This window comes from Neoarius graeffei, chromosome 11 (assembly GCF_027579695.1).
Source record: "Neoarius graeffei isolate fNeoGra1 chromosome 11, fNeoGra1.pri, whole genome shotgun sequence".
Taxonomy (NCBI): Eukaryota; Metazoa; Chordata; class Actinopteri; order Siluriformes; family Ariidae; genus Neoarius; species Neoarius graeffei.
The window spans coordinates 5,527,792-5,549,423 of NC_083579.1; the positions used below are offsets into that span (position 1 = coordinate 5,527,792).

At 39.6% G+C, this 21,632-nt stretch overlaps 1 protein-coding gene across 4 annotated transcripts in view; it reads left to right on the forward strand.

Annotated features, from left to right (window-relative positions):
* lck (LCK proto-oncogene, Src family tyrosine kinase) overlaps positions 1 to 21,632 on the forward strand; it is a 79,635-nt gene that overhangs the window by 14,722 nt on the left and 43,281 nt on the right. For all 4 annotated transcript variants that reach the window (XM_060933308.1, XM_060933310.1, XM_060933311.1 and 1 more), the window contains exons 3-8: positions 6,734 to 6,803; positions 8,317 to 8,407; positions 10,973 to 11,074; positions 14,327 to 14,430; positions 20,139 to 20,288; positions 21,121 to 21,273. In XM_060933308.1, the coding sequence (XP_060789291.1) occupies positions 6,734 to 6,803; positions 8,317 to 8,407; positions 10,973 to 11,074; positions 14,327 to 14,430; positions 20,139 to 20,288; positions 21,121 to 21,273 (670 nt within the window). The remainder of the gene's footprint in view (positions 1 to 6,733; positions 6,804 to 8,316; positions 8,408 to 10,972; positions 11,075 to 14,326; positions 14,431 to 20,138; positions 20,289 to 21,120; positions 21,274 to 21,632) is intronic.

Below are 21,632 nucleotides of genomic sequence, written 5' to 3' on the forward strand. Positions count from 1 at the left end.
TTCCGATATTTAATAAAATGAGAAATAGAATTCTTATAATAAAAAATTTGCCTTCAGATCTCCTTTAATGCACTCATATATATATATATATATATATATATATATATATATATATATATATATATATATAAATAAACACACACACACACACATATATATATATGTGTGTGTTTTTATATATATATATATATATATATATATATATATATATATATATATATATATATATATATATATATGTGTGTGTGTGTGTTACAGTTATTCCGCGAAATCGAGTCGTACATGAGCTGATAGCGGCTATAAGCCGTGTACGACCAGATTGAGTGGAATAACTGTTTTATTCTACCCACATTCACCTGGATTTTGAGAAACAGAGCATTTTTATTTTTAATTTTTTCCAAATTTGATAAATAAAAACTTTATACAAAACATCGACAAAATCATTTCTGCTTAGTCAGACTTCTTAAAAACTTACTGATGGCAGCACAAATTGACTTGAGTGTTGTTTTTTTGTAGAAAGTGCCATCTCGCTGTTGGTCATGCTGTCGAGGAATAGAACAGCTTTAGATATTTATTTAATTCTTCCTTGGACGTTTCAGTTCTGTAATTTCCAAACTGCTTTGAGCTTTTAAACCAGTCTAAAAAAATTCAACAAATTTTAATGCTTAAAGATGAAGAACGTAAATAAACCAGCAGAAAGACAGGAGCAATTTGTGAAAAATGCTATTATAATAATAATAATAATTCTTGAAAAATAAAAAAGATACGTTCCTCCCATCAAATACTTTCATTCCATATTTTGTTGCTTTTTTTTTTGTATGTTTTAAGGTTTTGTTTTCGAGTCTAATTTTTATTTCATCCTTGGTTGGTTCAGTAACACGCGCCGCCATTTTTCTTCTCTACTCGGGGTATATGAGCTGATATCCTAGTCGTAGAGTAGCCAATCAGAGCGCGCGATTGCTCATATTCAGTGAATGTGGATAGAATATATATGTTACTTAGCAGCTAGGAGGTCCGTATGGTGAAATACCGTGACCGAGGTCTTGAAAGTACTGAGTGAGGCCGTCTGGGCCGAGGTCAGTATTCAAGGCCGAGGTCACGGTATTTCACCATACGGACCGACCTTAAGCTGGTAAATAATATATTTATTTTTTTCCTTACCAAATTCTAACAGAAAACGAGAGCACCCGAAAGGGAAAACCGAGCCGAGCCGCCATTTTGAATCCTCATTCACGGCTGTAATGCAAATGGCTTCCTCCTCGGTATACAAGTGCACTTCCATGGCAGGAAAAAAAACTACATTTTGCCGCCTATGTAGTCCCCTATTTATACAAATAGGAGTCATTCAAGATTCAGCCATGTTGTTGCTCGGCGTTAGCAACAGTTAGAGGTTTTTAGCTTTCTCCTGAAATGTTTTATTTCTTCTTCCTCAGGGTAGTAAAACTCGCTTTCGCTGTGAACACTGTCGTTATCGCTATCCATGCTGTAAAATTAACGCTATTCTCCTGAGAAATGCTGGCAAAAATTTATAAGATTTTTGATAAAATCTTATAAATAAATCTTATAAAAAAGATAAATGTTGACAAAAATTGCTACTATGTTGTTGTTGTTGTGAATGAGCGAGTCGCCAGAGGTCCGTAACCGGAGTCCGTAACTGGGGTCCGTACCGTAGGATACAGACCCGCGCGCCAGCTAATCAGAGCGCAGGATTTGATGGAAACCGGACTGCGAAAAAAAATACATATATTATATAGACATGAGTGTTTTACTGGGAAATACACCACTGGTATTTTTCATCCAAGCTCCATCTGGGACATGGAGAACCAAAATCAGGACATAAATTTCTATCTGTCACTCATGAGAAAATCAAAGATGAATTTTGTTTTGATAAATTTGGGGACTTTTTGTTTGTGAATGTGTCGATATAATAAAAAGAAAAATCACACGTCGGCTTGAAGATATGAAGTTTATCTTCTCGCTCACTCGTGACATGTACAGTACATTCACCACTCGAAGATTAACTTCATATCTTCATGCAGCTGTGTAATATCCTCTATAACAGATTTAGAAAGTGTTTGTAATCATTGCTGAGTTTTCTGTAAGGAAATTATGGAAGGAGTCTCCAGTTTGAGTTCTTTGTAACAGTCACAGATCAAACTTTCTGGCTGTTATCCTCTCGAATCTCATCTTGTTTTGTGGATCCACGATTAAAAACGACACCATGTCATTCTTTAATTAGTAAAGAACGGATATTGCTGGCGAACTGCTCTGCTATTAGAGGAATAAAAACACTTGGGCACATTAAGAGTAGTTCACGTCCACGTCACTTCATCAGCATGAGATGGAGCCTTTTATTCCTGATACGACGAAGTTTCTACACAATAGAGACTGAAAGTGTGTGATCCAGTGACGGTGGTGGTGTGTGAGGCCTCAGGATGGGAGTTTATAGATGTAGAGAGCGGATGCTGACGTGCTGCACGGCTCTGTGGTCTCGCTGTGGAGAGAATGAAGAAAGCGCAGACTGCAGAAGTGGCGTTACAGATGAGCGGAAGAGGGGCGAAGAAAGCTAAGTGGTGAGGTGAAGCTACGAGTTTGAGGGATGGAGAGACGGAGTGGGGCACGTGTGATTTACTGCCTTCTCAAAAGAGGTCAGAGAGAGAGAGAGAGAGAGAAGAGACAGACAAACAGAGAGACATAATGAGAGACAGAGACAGACAGAGACATAATGAGAGAGAGAGAGAAACAGAGGAGAGAAGAGAGAGACAGAGATAATGCAAGAGAGAGAGAGACAACGAGAGAGAGAGAGACGGACAGACACAGAGAGACATAATGAGAGCAAGACAGAGAGAAGAGATAGACAGACACAGACAGAGACATAATGAGAAAGACAGAGACAGAGAGAGATAATGCAAGAGAGAGAGACGGACAGACACAGAGAGACATGGAGAGAGAGACAAACAGACAGAGACAGAGAGAGACATAATGAGAGAGACAGAGAAAAAGAGACAGAGGAGATAAGAGACAGACAAACAGAGACATAATGAGAGAGAGACAGAGGAGAGAAGAGAGATAATGCAAGAGAGAGAGACAATGAGAGAGAGATGGACAGACACAAAGACATAATGAGAGAGAGAGAGAGAGAGAGGCAGGCAGACAATGAGAGAGAGAGACAGACAGACAGAAAGAGAGAGAGAGAGACAGACAGAAAGACAGAGAGAAAGAGGGAGAAGGGGTTAAGATTCGCTGTGAGAATGACACACATTCCAGCATTTCCACATATTGTGTATGAAACGTTATGAAGAGTGAACGTTAAAAATCAAATCAGCGTCGTTTGTTTGAATCGTTATTGAACTCTGTGTCGCTGCTGAGGAACCGAGAAACTGCGCACGCTGGTGAATTAAACACGGCCTCGTCCCTGCAACACAGCGCTCTGTACAAATCACACTCGGGGTCAGAGAGTCTGAAACAGCACACACACTTCATCAGAACGTCGCCATATCACAAGGAATTCAACGTTTATGACAAGCTAATACCCCCACCACCACCACACACACACACCCCACCACACACACACACCACCACACACACACACACACACACACACACACACACACACACTCTGGGGTTTTCAGCTGAGTTTGTAATCCTGTAAATCCAAAAGTGAAATTAACACCATGATTTCCTCCCCTCACCTCTCCTCTTATCCTCTCTCCTCCCCTCTTCCCTTCTCCTCTCATCTCCTCTTCTTCTTTCCTCTCTTCTTCTCTCCTCCTCTCTCCTGTCCTCTCCTCTTCTCTCCTTTACTGTCCTCTCCTTTACTGTCCTCTCCTCTTCTTTCCTTTTCTCTCCTCTCTTCTCTTCTCTCCTGTCCTCTCCTCTTTTTCTCTTCTCTTCTGTCCTGTCCTCTCCTCTCCTGTCCTCTCCTCTTTTTCTCTTCTCTCCTCTCCTCACCCTGAGTGCGGCTGAGACATATTTCAGTGTAACACAAGTTAGGGACATTTATTCTCTGGCTGTCAAATGGGGCATTGAACAATCTGTGTGTATATAAATCATCACACACTTCCCCGAGACATCACCGTCAGAAACAGGGGGGCAGTCGGAGTCCTAATGTCCTACTAATGTACCCTTTAGGGCTCATCAAGGTAACTATGGGAACCAAAAAGGGTCAGAAAGTTACCCACACAGTACTGTGCAAAAGTCCCCTATTTGTTTGCATACAAACTTTGTTACAGATTTCTATTTTATAACTTCTACATTATCGAGTCAACAACACAAAAACATTTTAGAGTCCAAACGTTCGTTTTCGAGCACAAAATTAAACGTTACAGAAAAGATGTTTGTATCTGAGCAGCATATTCCATAAGAGAGCACTTTAAAAAAAGATTAAAAAAGAAAACGTAATGAAGGCTGCTTTTTTTTGTTTGTTTGTTTGGTGCAAAATGAAGAAGTGAGTGTGACAGTCAAAGTGTCCAGAAGAACCGCGGCTGGTTCTGTAAGACGTTCAGTAAAACCTACAGATCATTTCCACATAAAACTGCACTCACTGGACCTGAGACTAAAGCAAAGGGTCGTCTCACTCCAAATACTGACTCTGTTATCTTCATTTATTATGGCTTACTGATTACAGTTTATAGTATTTTTTTAATGTTGAAACATTTAATTTCATTATTTTTTAAAGCCATTTTTGGTCTTTACATGTGCCTAAGACTTTTGGACTGGACTGTATGTTCCCAAGCAGTATATACAGTAAAGGATAACAGTAAGTACCGTAAAGGGTACTAGTCCCTCTAGTGAGGATCTGTTCCACACCTAAAGTTATAATAATGTACTTTTTTCCTGAGCATGTTGTTTATCTCAGTAAAGTCATAAAATAACAGAGAATTTATCATCAACCCAGGCTTTAGGGTGTTAAGCCATGCCCCCTACCTGAGTTCGATCCTGGTGTGGAGAGACACCAAAGTAGGGTAGGATGGATGGATGGATGGATGGATAGATAGATAGACAGATAGATAAGCTTCAAGGTGGAGCTATGGTTGTTTTTATCTCTCTGATCTTTTCTCTCATCTTGAGTGGGCGTATCCCATCCTTGACTGCCATGCAATGGAGTAGTAAGGTGTCTCCTTCCCTTCACTAGCCTGGGGTGGTACCTTGAGCAAGCACTAGCAACCCCTCACTCCCCCTGGTCAGGGTTAGGACCAAAGACTGGACTTGGCAGACTGTGCAGAAGACCACCACCCGGTGGATCAACAGGAAGGAAGGCGGACCCAGTAAAGCACTTGTGGAGTGTGATCAGGGCACAGTGCAACACGTGGAACACTGTTGGCCATCCACTGCATCCCAACCTACGGTAGCTCCAGCTGTCTTGGTTCTATCTTGCCCCTGGACCCAGTTAGGTCGGGATGAGAGAGTGAGGCTAATGGCTGCGCAACTCTCTCTCACGCTAATCCAAGCTCATGACTTCAAATTCAAGTCCTGTGGCGATGGGCAAGTGGCAAAGCAGCAGGTGTGGAAATACTGGAAGGTGGAGTCACGAACCTGCACACAGGTGGCCCAGGGCATAGGGTCATCGCTCTCTGGTAGAAGGAAGCAGCAGTAGAGTTCGGCAGCCCCCTGGGTGTCTGAACAGCCCTGTTTAGGATTCACTCTGCTCACCTCCATTGGAGGAAGGGGCTAGGAAAGGTGACCCAAACATAGCCTGCTTCACCTCACCCTGGCCAGCACACCGTGGGTGGCGGAGATCCCACTCAGTGCTCGAAATACAACAGAAATACAGTGACAGTACTTGTGGAACATCAACATGTGGGTGTACCTTCAAAGCCCGGATTGGCCTCATCAGTCATCTCTGGACCCACAACCACCAAATTGAAGTCATGGACATCTTTGAACCTGAAGGACGAACATCATCATCATCATCATCTCTCTGACCCACATTTATTAGTTACCAGTGGGAGAAACATCAGCATCAGTGAAACTCAATTTTGACCTGCAGCCTCCACGATGCTAAACTGGTAGCTATAAATGTCTATTAGCTACATATCGTTGCTATAGTAACAGCTCATCAATCCACTTGTAGACTGGACGCTCCAGATCGACAGAATTTTTTAAAACGCCGTATGTTATCGTTGAAATGGTGACGTTTTCTTGCTGGAGATGTTTATTTAACTTCTATGGAAGGAGTCTCCAGTGTTGGCACTTTGTCCCAGTCAGAAGACTGAAGAGTTTACACTTTTCAGGATGAAGACACTGAAACAGTTTATTTGTGGATGATCCACAACATTAAAAGTAACTATAAATGGATAAAAAAGTACAGTACTATGTGTTGTCCGTGAAGTCAAAGAAATTTGTAAATTGTTGGTAAATTTGATGTGATATGACAGGAATAAAACGCTTCCTTAAAGGAAAATACGGTTATACAGTAATTCACTTTGTGGTCACATGACTGCACCTCGTTACTGATTATTTTCCCACATCATTCTGTATTATGTTTTATTCCTTACATAACACTCCGAGGTCATGGGCTCGAGGTTAAATCTGACTTTCTAATGAGAATCGACACCTTTCACACTTCCACCATTAGCAAAAACAAAGGTGAAAGGTGACGGGCGGGGCTCGAACACACTTCTCAGATTTCTTTCAGCATCATTTTGATGAACTTAAAGGAACACACTTGGACTCGTTAGAAATCCGTTGGTGCGTCATTTCCTCTTTATATTTTCTCTTCTGTTTTTTTCAGCTCTTGCCTGGCGACACCAAGCCCCTGTTTAACGCCAACTACACGCCTCCTCCGACCTCACCGTTACCAGGTGAGCCTGTTCACCGTAACACGCTCAGGTGCTGAGCACTGGGATCTGCTGAATAACTGATCATCAACACAAACTCCTTTCTTCTCAGATCACACACTTTTAGTTATAACAGAGTCTGATACACAGATTTTACGCTGTTGCGATTCATCCAAAACATTTTCACACATTTTACTCTGTTGCTGATGATTATTTGTCATGATTCCACAGCACTGAGAGTTCTGGACTTTGATTGGTCAGAAGGTTGTTGATTAGTTTTCTATGACAGCAGCTCTGACAATAGTGCAGGTTAATAATAAATCACAGGTTTATTATTATAATTCATTTATAATTATTATGATTATTAGTTTATATCATTTTATTAGTCAAAATAATTTATTACAGTATATAGTTTACCATTTAGTTATTTAGTATTATTTTTATGTTAATTATTACATTATTTAGTTTTGTTTATTTTTTAATTATAATAGACTGAATAAACAACACCTTTATTTAACACCTTATTTGTTTATAATTTACTTTATTTATTTTAGTTTTTTATTTTTTAGTTATGATTTTACTATTTATTTTTTATATCATAATAAATAAATAAACTAAATAAATAGCACCTTTATTTATTTAGCACCTTATTTATGCATTATTTTGTTTATTTATTTTCATTATTATTATATATTATTTTTAGTTATTATTTTATTGTTTAGTTTATTTATTTTTATTATTATAATAAATAAACTGAATAAATAACACCTTTTTATTTAACACCTTATATATTCATTATTTACGTTATTTTAACTATTATTTTAAATGTTATTTTAGTTATTATTTTATCATTTAGTTTAGTTTTTTATGATTATAATAAATAAACTGAATAAATAACACCTTTATTTATTTAACACTATTATTATTATTGTTATTATTATTATTAATAATTCTAATGCATTATCGTTTCTATAGCAACTATCTATCAAAGTGCTTTGGATACAGGACTTTTCACTTTGCGATTTCTTATTTATGTGACTTTTTTTAATCTTATTTAACTTCATGAACAAGAAAAAAAAAAGAAGTTTGTGAGGAAATAACTTTATATCGTCTATAATACAAGTGTAATATTTTTCACAACCTTTCCACAACATTAAGTGTAACTATAAATGGATAAAAGTATCACCGGTTGTTGTTTAATTTCAAAAAAATCACTTTTATAATAAAAGTGGAATAATAAGAGAAATAAAACACTGAGACGTGCCGATACGGGAAAATAATCAGCTTGGAGGTGGTGACAGTAACTCAGCTTCATGACACCATGAGGTTGTTGATTATTTTCCTGTAACAGCATGACCCGGAGTGCTTTACTCCTGATATGTTATATATCTGGTGATCAGTTATTGCTTAATAGTGAGTCATGTTGAGTCACAACTAAACTCTAAACAAATAAATCTGAATAAAATCCAGGCAGGTTTTGACTTGTATTAGTGGAATTTTTCTGATTTCTCATTTCTAATGATTTTGTGTATTGCAGATAACTTGGTGGTGGCGAAGTACTCCTATAAACCATGCCACGCTGATGACCTGGGCTTCGAGAAAGGCGAGAAGATGAAGATCATTGGCGAGTAAGAGATTAATACGCTCTGTATGGAGGAAGTGGAAAGAGGAACAGATCTGCCGTTGATGTTTCAGTAGATTCGCGCTCTGTGTGTTTTTCCTCACAATGATAATGTCTGGTACTCTTGTTTCCGGTACATGATGATACCTTCCAACAGGTTCGCATTCATTTCAAACCAGCCACTTTAACAGGAACACTTCAACCCCTGGTCGTTCATGTGATCATCCAATCGGCCAATCAGGTGGCAGTAGAGCGATGCACACAGTCATGTCAAGAGTTTCAGTCACGTTTCTTGGCGCATCTTGGAGCCAGATGGACTTTTTACACGATAGTCATATAATCTGTCCAGCTTTGGAATATCCTGTATCCACTGTATCCTAACAGGAGTGGAAGCACAAGTGGTCTCCTGCTGTTGTAGCCCATCCTCCTTAAAGTGTAACCACACCCCCAGCTCTGAGCCTAACTCCTCCCACTACGTAATTATGAAAAACGCTAAAAAGTGAGCAAGGGGCTGAGAGGAGGAAGGGTGGGGATGTTAACAATGAGTCTCAATTTGAAAATGAGCACAGTTTCAGACTCCAATTGAAGGGCGGGGCTAGAGGAAGGTGGACCGCCCACCTCTGGTTTGAGAGTGTTAACATTCTTTATTATTATTATTATTTTTTTTTAAATCATGATGTAGGGACGAACCAAACAGGCAACTCTACATCAGCATCAGTCTTGAAAGGTTCAGGATAATTTTATCCAGTAGAGATCGCTTGAGTCATTTTTAACCCATAAAATGTTGATATTTTACTAAATTTGTCCACATTAACACCAGAATTGATGCTTTGCATCAGAGTCCAGTCATATCACTTCCTTTCCAGCTCAAAAACACATTTTACGTGTGTGTGTTTAGCACCTCATTCGGGTTCAGCGTGTTGAGATGCTTTTCTGCACACTACAGTTGTAAAGAGTAGTGATTTGACTGACCGGAGCCTTCCTGTCAGCTCCAACTGGTGTGGCTGTCCTCCTCTGACCTTTTTCATCAACGAAGCGATGATTTTCCGTCTGCAGAACTCTGACATCCATCTCGACTCTGTTTTGCATGAAAATACCAGCAGATCAGCACTTTCTGAAACATTCAACCTCACACCTACAACAATGTCACAGATAAAAATATTATTTTCCACCATTCTGATGGTTGATGTAAAATTTAAACAAAGCTCGAGAGGATTTTACGCCTTGCGCTGCTGCTACATGATGATCGATTGATTAGATAATTGCATGACTGAGCAGGGCTCCGGGTGTTCCTAATAAACTGGCTGGTGAGTAAAGAGTGGAGAATATTCCTTCACTAGATTACGAGAGCAATACGAAACCACCATTTTCTTTCTTTTGTGTCATTAGTGTGGATGATTGTACACACGTGATAATTTTGCTTACTAGACATATAGAATAAATAAAAAATACAAAATGTGTTCATTAGAAAGTCATTAAAAACGGGATTTAATACTTTTTTAAAAATTATTTTATGATATTTATTTAAATAATTTGTGGATGATTTTAGTATTCAAGCTCACATTTAACAATTTAATATAGTTTAATTTCATGAATTTAATGATTTCTGTAATATTAATTACATCTGTTTTAATATTTTAATATTAATAATTTTAATATTTTATTAGGTAACCAAAATAGGTGTCGTATAAATATTTTTATGAGTAAGTATTTTTTGGTACTAATAGGTGGTATACTGTGTGTGTGTGTGTGTGTGTGTGTGTGTGTGTGTGTGTATACACACACACACACACACACACACACATACATACATACATATATATATACACACACATACACACACACACATACATACATACATACATACTAGTGTGTGTATATATATATATCAACTTTTTTGTTTTTTTCTGGGTAAAATTTGGTGAATATACTGTATGTGGTATACACAAAATATAAAAAGTAATATTTTTTATTTTTGTATGGGCTACATTTAATGTTTTTTTATATATATATAAATACAAAAGCATATATATATATATATAATTTTAAAATTAATTTTTTTAATTAAAAAAATTATTTAAATTTAATATACAAAAATATACAATTTGAAAACTAGCTTTTATGAAATGAATTTTTATTAAATGAATAAATAAATAAATAAATAAATAAATAACCATGTATTAATAACGGTTATAACGGATATTGCGGTATTGTACACAGTTTCCTCTTTTCTAGAAATTTATCACCGAGGTCGATGACAGAATGCTGCCATAAGCAAAATGCTAACTAATATTACACGGGCGTTTCCATAGTAACAGCTCATTTGACAAACTTTTTTAAAATAGACAACTAACAACTTTTTTCCGATGCATCCTGTTTCTCTGGAAACTGTCTCTCACACTGCAGTGTATTTATTCTAATCATGAACACACACACGGTTCATCTGTTTAATGCTTTACCTGCTCTACGCTCTTCTCATATTTCCTTGTGATAATTACATATCGAGCTGTGAAGTCAAACTTATTCACCTTAAATATGAAAATGTAATAACGATTGTTTGTTTTTGTCTCAGTGATGATCCTGAGTGGTTCATGGCCGAGTCTCTGTCGACGGGACAGAGGGGGTTCGTGCCACGTAACTTTGTGGCCAAACTCAACAGCATGGAGACAGAACCGTACGTCAAGCTCACAGCATGCGCACACACACACGCACACACACACATGCAAAACACACACATCGAGACATGCATTCAACAGCTAGTGTGTGCAAAAGGCATGAGCTCGAGCTGAGTGAGAACAAAAAAACCACCACCACATCACATCACGTCTCACACAGAGTCTCAGAGTATCGACTTTAAACATAAAATCATCACCTTGTCAGAGCGAACTGTCCAAACTACATCTCATCACATTCATCATGAATCACGTCTCCGTGGTTTAAAATACGAGTTTGTCTCTGTTTTAGGGAAAACGCACCAGTAAAGCTAATCACAAACACAGGAGCTAAAATAAAGGAGCAGCAATCAGAAATCCAACTGGATTAAATCCTTACAGCAGATTTAACGAATAAAATATAAAGAAAAAGGATGAACAAACAAGTGATGAAAGAATAAAAACACATTAAATCACATTCAGACTTTAGAACTGATACCATTTTGGTTTTCCTTCTGGAACCAAAAGGATATCGTTCAAAAAATTGTTGTAAGGATATTCAAACCGATACACTCTGTCTGTCTGCCTTTCTCCCTGTCTGTTGGTCCGTCTGTCTGCCTCTCTCCCTGTCTGTTGGTCTGTCTGTCTGCTTCTCTGTCTGTCTGTCTGCCTCTCTCCCTGTCTGCCTGTCTATCTATCTATGTTGGTCTGTCTGTCTGTCTCTCTCTGTCTGTCTGCTGGTCTGTCTGCCTGCCTCTTTCCCTGTCTGTCTGTCTGTCTGTCTGCCTGCCTGCCTGCCTGTCTGTCTGCCTGCCTGCCTGCCTGTCTGCCTATCTATCTATCTATCTATCTATCTATCTATCTATCTATCTATCTATCTATCTATCTATCTATCTATGTTGGTCTGTCTGCCTCTCTCCCTCTCTGTTTCCCTGTCTGCCTCTCTCCCTATCTATCTATCTATCTATCTATCTATCTATCTATCTATCTATGTTGGTCTGTCTGTCTGTCTGTCTGCCTGCCTGCCTGCCTGCCTGTCTGTCTGTCTGTCTGTCTGTCTATCTATCTATCTATCTATCTTTGTTGGTCTGTCTGCCTCTCTCCCTCTCTGTTTCCCTGTCTGTCTCTATCTATCTATCTATCTATCTATCTATCTATCTATCTATCTATCTATCTATCTATCTATCTATCTATCTTTGTTGGTCGGTCTGTCTGTCTGTGCCTGCCTGCCTCTCTCCATCTGTCTGCCTGCCTGTCTATCTATCTATCTTTGTTGGTCTGTCTGCCTCTCTCCCTCTCTGTTTCCCTGTCTGCCTCTCTCCCTGTCTATCTATCTATCTATCTATCTATCTATCTATCTATCTATCTATCTATCTATGTTGGTCTGTCTGCCTCTCTCCCTCTCTGTTTCCCTGTCTGCCTCTCTATCTATCTATCTATCTATCTATCTATCTATCTATCTATCTATCTATGTTGGTCTGTCTGTCTGTCTGCCTGCCTGCCTGCCTGCCTGTCTGTCTGTCTGTCTGTCTGTCTGTCTGTCTATCTATCTATCTATCTATCTTTGTTGGTCTGTCTGCCTCTCTCCCTCTCTGTTTCCCTGTCTGTCTCTATCTATCTATCTATCTATCTATCTATCTATCTATCTATCTATCTATCTATCTATCTATCTTTGTTGGTCGGTCTGTCTGTCTGTGCCTGCCTGCCTCTCTCCATCTGTCTGCCTGCCTGTCTATCTATCTATCTTTGTTGGTCTGTCTGCCTCTCTCCCTCTCTGTTTCCCTGTCTGCCTCTCTCCCTGTCTATCTATCTATCTATCTATCTATCTATCTATCTATCTATCTATCTATCTATCTATCTTTGTTGGTTGGTCTGTCTGCCTGCCTCTCTCCCTGTCTGTTGATCTATCTATCTATCTATCTATCTATCTATCTATCTATCTATCTATCTATCTATCTATCTATCTATCTATCTATCTATCTATTTCCAATTCAGGTTTATTTGTCATACGCATATTAGTACAGAGTACCACAGCAATGAAAAACAATGTGCCTTGGCATTCTCTCCGCCCCGTTCAATAAATAAAAGAAAGATTATAAATAACATTAAAAAACATCCAAGTACAGTAAACCTAGTAACTAAGCTCAGACCTCAGTCCTCCTTTCAGCTGAACCATCATTCATTAGCCTAATTACCTGGGGGTAAAAACTATCCCTGAAACGTGGTGTGCATGTTGGGATACTCTGCAAACGCCTCCCTCATGGGATGTGGGAGAAGAAATTGTGTGCGGGATGACTAGAATCCCAAATAATACTTAGTGCCTTCTTAGTACTGCGTTTCCAGTATATATTTTGGAGCGGTTCAAGTGGAGCCCCAATAATTCTAGAGGCAGTTTTGACCACCCTTGCTAGAAGATTAAGATCATGTGAAGTAGCCACACTACGATGTTACCTGTCAATATACTCTCAATAGTACAGCGGTAAAAGTTCTGTCTTCCCTGTCTGTCTGTCTGTCTGTCCTGTTAAAGCTCGGCTAATTGCAGTAGACATTTACAACAAGAACACGGCTGAATATCTCTCCTGGAAATGAAATTGTTCCCAGCGTGCTGGATTGTCACAAATATCTTGTGTAAAACCTTCTACAAACAATGTTACGAATAAATTAGTTCGCATCCCATTTGATCAATGAGGACCACTGAGGGCCACGCAGAAGATTTACAACAATCCCGATGTAGATTTTGCTTCCTAATGAACGCAGCAGAGGGGACGGAGAGGACACGAGGAAGAAACCTCGAGAGGAACCAGACTCAAAGGAAGCCGGGCCCGGATCCGGGTCACCCAGTGGTTCTTATCCAGGTGCAGGAGCATGAAGCTGAGCAGCACCAAGCGTGCCGTGCTGTGAAAGAGAGTAACAGCAGCAGGACAGTGTTTATGATTACAGCAGTAGCTACGAATCTCAGATGGATGTTCAGTGACGTTCAGAAAGGCTCAGTGATGTCATTTTTGATCCTACGGTGGACTTGTTAAAAAGACACGACACCAGAGGGGAACAGAAATGTGTAGGTGACTGCAGGGGTGAGTGAGGAAATGCCTCTGAAATACCCCTTAAATGTCATCACAGCAGCGTCCCGAGGCCTCCCTGACTGATCATAAAGACGAGAAACATTTCAGTTTCATGTGTGCAGGAGGAGGGAAAATCTGCTGAGCTATGAATAAGTACAGCTTCCTCCAGCTCCGTATATGACTGTGTGTTTTTTTTTGTTGTTGTTGTTCCAGCTGGTTTTTTAAGAATCTCTCCAGAATCGATGCCATGAGGCTCCTGCTGGCCCCCGGCAACACACAGGGCTCCTTCCTGATCCGAGAGAGCGAGACCACGCCAGGTAACGAGAGGAACAAACATCACAACCATTGCGACACACAAACACGATACACTTCCTGCTCAAGTCATCAGTCGCATGAATGAACAGTAAGAGTTAATAAATAAATAGATCAACGAGGAAGCGCTAACACTGGCAGATCCGGTTTCTAACGCTGCAGCCACATCAGGAAAATATGCAAAACATCACAAAAAAAAAAAAATCGTACCAATTCATACTTGCATATAGACTGAAAACTGATCTCCGGAAAAGTTTTCTGCTTGTGAGATTACGATAAAAGAAAAACTTTCGCGTTTTAGACTTCGTCGTTTTCTGTTAGCAGATCATTTTGCGTCGTTTGCCTGAAATACGCAAAATTACCTGATCATACAGAGAACGAATGAAAAACTCAAAATGGCAAGAAATGAGGAAGGATTTTAGATAAATCTGACATTAAGGAATCGTTTTTGTATGAAGGAATCAGGCAGGATGTGAAGAAGAAACTTTACATTGATGAAATGATTCAGTGATTACGAATCTGTAAATTGATTTCTACTTTATTCAGATCTTAATCTGAATCCATTCTGAAGATTTTCTCCCACCAGATTACATCTCATCTCATCTCATCATCTCTAGCCGCTTTATCCTGTTCTACAGGGTCGCAGGCGAGCTGGAGCCTATCCCAGCTGACTACGGGCGAAAGGCGGGGTACACCCTGGACAAGTCGCCAGGTCATCACAGGGCTGACACAGACACAGACAACCATTCACACTCACATTCACACCTACGCTCAATTTAGAGTCACCAGTTAACCTAACCTGCATGTCTTTGGACTGTGGGGGAAACCGGAGCACCCAGAGGAAACCCACGCGGACACGGGGAGAACATGCAAACTCCGCACAGAAAGGCCCTCGCCGGCCACGGGGCTCGAACCCGGACCTTCTTGCTGTGAGGCGACAGCGCTAACCACTACGCCACCGTGCCACCCCACCAGATTACATCATTCCTTACTAATACAGTATTAGGGCGGAGCTTAAATAATTTTTTTCTCCCCCGTTAGTAGGCATATCAAACTCTCACTGGCGGTGCTGTGAAAACTATCCATGCAGACGCTCATCTAAGTTTTCAAACCTGGCGTTGCTTAACTCTTGAATATTTTCCATCGTGAATGCTCTCATTAAAAAGCTTATAATCTCTGCTTTCTAAAGAAATGTATCTGGTTCAGATCTGTTCAGGACTTTGGGAGTAACGGCAGGTTGAAGTCGGTATAACAGAGTAAAAACTCAGCTCGCGGGACATCAGGAAACTGCCGGTGCTTTTCTTTTTGAGTCACGGAAAAGCGCTCAGGCTCTCTCTCTCTCTCTCTCTCTTCTGATCGGTTTCCCACTGGATTACTCGTGAATATCAATCAGATCACTTATATAGGGATGTTCTCTCGCTCTCACTGTTTCTGATGAAGGATTCAGCAAAATTTTCCGTCTGCTAGTTTTGATGTTATGATTCACGGGAGACTCTGAGGTGAGTTTTTGTAGCTTTACCTACTTATTTTTTCAAATCAAACCGATTCATGTATATAAATAACTATCTTAGTTTAGAATATAACTGGCATTGTTTTGATGAAAAATATTGAGATCTTAGTGGTCGGGATGAGATTTTAAAAAAACGGGAGTCAGAAGCACGAGTGTCAATTTCAGTTCAGTTAATGTGAATTGTTTATTGGATGTGGATCAGACAGTTTTTTTGAGGATCACCTTGAAAGCTGTGAATATTAATCGAAATAATCATTTATATTCTTTCATATAAACACTATTAGGCCCTACTTTTGAGAAATACAAAGTCCTACAGAGCACAAAGAGGGGATTAGAAATAATCTTTTATTACTTTTTTATTGAGTGTACCGATTTAACGTTTTTTACTGAATGAGCATAATTAATACTAATTAAATACTAATGTTTCAAACTTTGTATTTAGTATCCAACCATCTATGTTCCTACCAATTTCCATGTAAATATCTTGAAAAATAGAAAAGTTATGAAGAAAAAACTTTTGATCTCATTGGTTAATGAGGCCCATTTTGGACCATGTGATCCTCATACAGAATATTACGGCCGTTTCCTAAAAATTAAGCCGTTTTTTTTTTTTTCAATCTTTGATTTGTAATATATCAATTCTGAATTCAACAAGAAGCAATTTGGGTTAAATTTGAATTTTCACCTGATATTCCGACCATTGGTTTTTCTAAAACGAGTGCCTTATTAGCTGTGCTTGTTTTCAGAAAATAAATCAACAGTGATGCAGTATAATGACACGGAGTTCCTATTACTATCCTGAAGTTGATTATTTTCCTCTAAGAGCAGGTCACAAAGCAGTTACGCATCCTTTTAATTTATTAAAGAACAACACATCATATGTTTTATACATTAATGTTCTCAGTTACGTTATAGGAGCTATAAACAGTCCTTCCCAGCACAAATGTTATAAACCAACATCTCATCGTACACGTCCCGGTGAATGAGCTGTTACTATAGAAACGATAATGTATTCATAACAAACGAGCGCATGAATAATAAACCTGCACTGCTGTTCTAGAAAACTAATCAGCACCGATTCATTTCTGATCAACAAGAATCAAGAATTCAGCAGATGATATGATGATAATTTACATAATTGTAAGCACAATAAACAAGCCATCTAATGTCATGTAAGTCAATATGAGGTGTTCGTCAGTTAGTGAGGGCGATGCTGGGAGCGTCATTTGGGGGAAAAGAAAGTGAAGCAAAAATCCATGTGAACGTAATACGGTATTCAGATTCAAAACAGTGTTAATGAAGAATAAAAACATGAAAATAATTCAGTTATTCCACAAAATCGAGTCGTACATGAGCTGATAGTTGTCTATAGGCCATGTACGACCAGATTGAGTGGAATAACAGTTTTATTCTGTCCACATTCACTGGATTTTGAGAAACAGAGCATTTTTATTTCTTGCAAATTCAATCAATAAAAACTTCATGCAAAACGTCCGACAAAATCATTTCCGCTTTGAATGTAAACAAACCGGCAAAATGACAGGAGCAATTTGTGAAAAATGTGATAATAATAATAATAATAATAATTCTTGAAAAATAATTTTTAAAAGAGATACGTTTTTACCATCAAATACAGTGAGAGTAAAAAGTATTTGATCCCTTGCTGATTTTGTTGGTTTGCCCACTAATAAAGACATGATCATTCTATACTTCATCTCATTATCTGTAGCCGCTTTAGCCTGTTCTACAGGGTCGCGGGCAAGCTGGAGCCTATCCCAGCTGACTACGGGCGAAAGGCGGGGTTCACCCTGGACAAGTCGCCAGGTCATCACAGGGCTGACACATAGACACAGACAACCATTCACACTCACATTCACACCTACGGTCAATTTAGAGTCACCAGTTAACCTAACCTGCATGTCTTTGGACTGTGGGGGAAACCGGAGCACTCAGAGGAAACCCATGCGGACACGGGGAGAACATGCAAACTCCGCACAGAAAGGCCCTCGCCGGCCACGGGGCTCGAACCCGGACCTTCTTGCTGTGAGGCGACAGTGCTAACCACTACACCACCGTGCCACCCCATTCTATACTTTTAATGGTAAATGTATTCTAACATGGAGAGACAGAATATCAAAAAGAAAATCCAGAAAATAACTTTAAAGAATATATTGATTTGTATTTCATTGAGGGAAATAAGTATTTGATCCCCTAGTATGCATTCGGAGTTCTGGCTTTCACAGACCAGTTAGACACTCCCAATCAACTTGTTACCTGAATTGAAGACGCCTGTTCTAACTAATCACCTGTATGAAAGACACCTGTTCACAGAATCAGACAATCAGACAGATTCCAAACTCTCCAACATGGGTAAGACCAAAGAACTCTCTCAGGACCTCAGAGACAGGATTGTTGACCTGCACAAATCTGGAATGGGCTACAAAAACATTAGCAAGATGCTGGGTATTAAAGTAACAACCATTGGTGCAATTGTGAGAAAATTTAAGAAGTATAACGTGACCATCAGTAGACCTCGGTCTGGTGCTCCACAGAAGATTTCACCTCGTGGGGTGGCAATGATCATGAGAACTGTGAGAAATCCGCCTGCAACCACACAGCGGGAGTTAGTGAATGACCTCAAGGCAGCTGGGACCACAGTCACCAGGAAAACAATTGGCAACACTTTGCGCCGCAATGGATTAAAATCCCGCAGTGCCTGAAAGGTACCCCTGCTTAAGAAGGCACATGTGGAGGCCCGCCTAAAGTATGCCAATGATCACCTCAAAGATGTACAAAGTGATTGGGAGAAAGTTCTGTGGTCAGACGAGACCAAAATTGAACTATTTGGCCTAAACTCTACTCGTCATGTGTGGAGGAAGAAAAATGCTGCCTATGACCCCAGGAACACTGTGCCCACTGTCAAGCATGGAGGTGGAAGCATTATGTTTTGGGGGTGTTTCTCTGCCAAGGGCACAGGGCTACTTCACCACATCAGTGGGAAGATGGATGGAGCCATGTATCATTCAGTCCTGAGGGACAACCTCCTCCCCTCTGCCAGGAAGTTGAAAATTGGCCGTGGTTGGGTCTTCCAACATGACAACGACCTGAAGCATACAGCAAAGGCAACAAAGGAGTGGCTCAAGAAGAACCACATTAAGGTCATGGAGTGGCCCAGCCAGTCTCCGGACCTCAATCCAATCGAAAATATATGGAGGGAGCTGAAGGTCCGAGTTGCCAAGCGACAGCCCACCAACCTTAATGATTTAGAGAGGATCTGCAAAGAAGAGTGGGCCAAAATTCCCCCTGATATATGCGTGCTAACCTTGTGGTTAACTACAGTACAACAAACGTCTGTCTGCTGTGCTTGCAAACAAAGGCTTTGCCACCAAGTATTAAGTGCTTTTGGCTAGAGGGATCAAATACTTATTTCCCTCAATGAAATACAAATCAATTAAAATATATTCTTTAAAGTTATTTTCTGGATTTTCGTTTTGATATTCTGTCTCTCCATGTTGGAATACATCTACCATTAAAAGTATAGAATGATCATGTCTTTATTAGTGGGCAAACCAACAAAATCAGCAAGGGATCAAATACTTTTTACTCTCACTGTACTTTTATTCCATACTTTGTTGCACTTTTTTTTGTGGTTTTGTTTTCAAGTAGAGATTTTATTTCGTCCTCAGTTGGTTCAGCAATACACTCCGCCATTTTGTTTTTCTCTACTCACGGTATATGAGCTGATATCCTAGTAGTAGAGTAGCCAATCAGAGCACACGATTGCTCATATCCAGTGAATGTGGAGAGAATAATTAACAATCATTCTCCGACGGTAAAGTGAATATTGGTGAATAATAACAGACCAAGTTGAGGTTGAGGTTAACAATAATAATAATAATAATAATAATAATAATAATAATAATAATAATTCTTGAACACTTTTTAAAAAGATATGTTCTTACCATCAAATACTTTTATTCCATTGTATTTTGTTTCTTTTTTTATTTTCTGAGGTTTTGTTTTCGAGTAGAGTTTTTATTTCGCCCTCGGTTGATTCAGAAACACGCTCTGCCATTTTGTTTTTCTCTACTCATGGTATATGAGCTGATATCCTAGTAGTAGAGTAGCCAATCAGAGCGCACGATTGCTCATATCCAGTGAATGTGGATCGAATATAAACATGAATATCTCTCTGCTTTACAGGCAGCTTCTCTCTCTCTCTGCGAGATCTGGATCACAATCAAGGTGATGTCATCAAGCACTACAGAATCCGCAACCTGGACGCCGGCGGCTTCTACATCACCAGCAAGATCTCCTTCAACTCCCTGGCCGAGCTGGTGAAACATTACTCACGTACGTAACTCTAAACACGCCAGACGTTCGGAAACTTACGGCTAACTAACGGACACGCCCATGACACGCCTACGACAAAAGAAAGAATAAGGTCTTGTTTTTGAATGAGTCTCCACTGCTAGCGCTTTGTAAACTTGACACTGTAAACTTTCAGGACAGAAGAGTTTATGCTTTATAGTTTCAGAGTAACACGATAAGATAAGGCATGCTGTTCTCATTACATACCTGTAGCTTCACTACAGCATATCATTGATTACTTTTAACTTGGATTTAATTTAAAAAAACAAAACAAAACAGCAGCACTACTTTAAAATACGGTAGCTACAAAGCTAGCTGCTTCATTAGCTATCGACTTTTAACGTTTACACACACATACAAGAAGACAATCCTCATGAATCTCGTATGCAATTGTAAAGAGAGATATTTGAGTATTTTAACTGATACACACTTTATCGCAGCAGCTAGCTTTACGTCAGATAAAAACATGAACGCTGTATGATTCTGTACAAGAGCTTTCAGCTTCCTGTATTGCGCTTGCTTTATCACATTAAAAAAAAGGTATAGAATATCTTTTCTATACGTGTGTTTTAAGTCGGTGTGTTGGAGTAGGGGGCCATGATTTCAACCTCTCACCCAACAATGGAAGAAATGGTGCAGCTCGAGCTACACGAGCTACAAGTCATCAAAGACCTGAAACACTTTGCTTGGTTTCCGTCAGCGTGTGGCTTCAGGCTGTATGCTGAAACCCGTTTATCATTTCCTTTGTGATCAAAGAGAGCTCATTGTTCAACCTCAGGTATTGTTCTCTCTCTCCTTCTCTTTCTCTGTGCAGGAGATGCAGACGGTTTGTGCACACGTCTGGTGAAACCGTGCCAGACACGAATGCCTCAGAAGCCATGGTGGCAGGACGAGTGGGAGATTTCGCGCGAGTCGCTCAACCTGGAGAGACGACTGGGACAGGGACAGTTTGGAGAAGTCTGGATGGGTCAGTAATAACCATTCAAAACAACTAAAACAAACCGAAAACCCCCAAACTGCCATCTTGTGTCTATCATGGTTCTGTTTCATTCGATAAAGATGTTTTATTCCTCTTACACCACACCAACTTTCCAATGATTACTTTTTTTTATCTGTTTATAGTTACATTTAATGCTCTGAACCACATAACGAATGAAAAGAGCCCCTTCGTTATCCTGTTTCCTTTTCTTCCTTACTTTCTTTTTTTTTTTTTGAATGTGCGTCTCCCCTGACCATCTGTACCAGCTAACTAGCATGACATACATTTCCATAGAGGAGAGGCGTTTCATCCGGAGCATGACCTTACCTAGCTGTCAACATGATAAA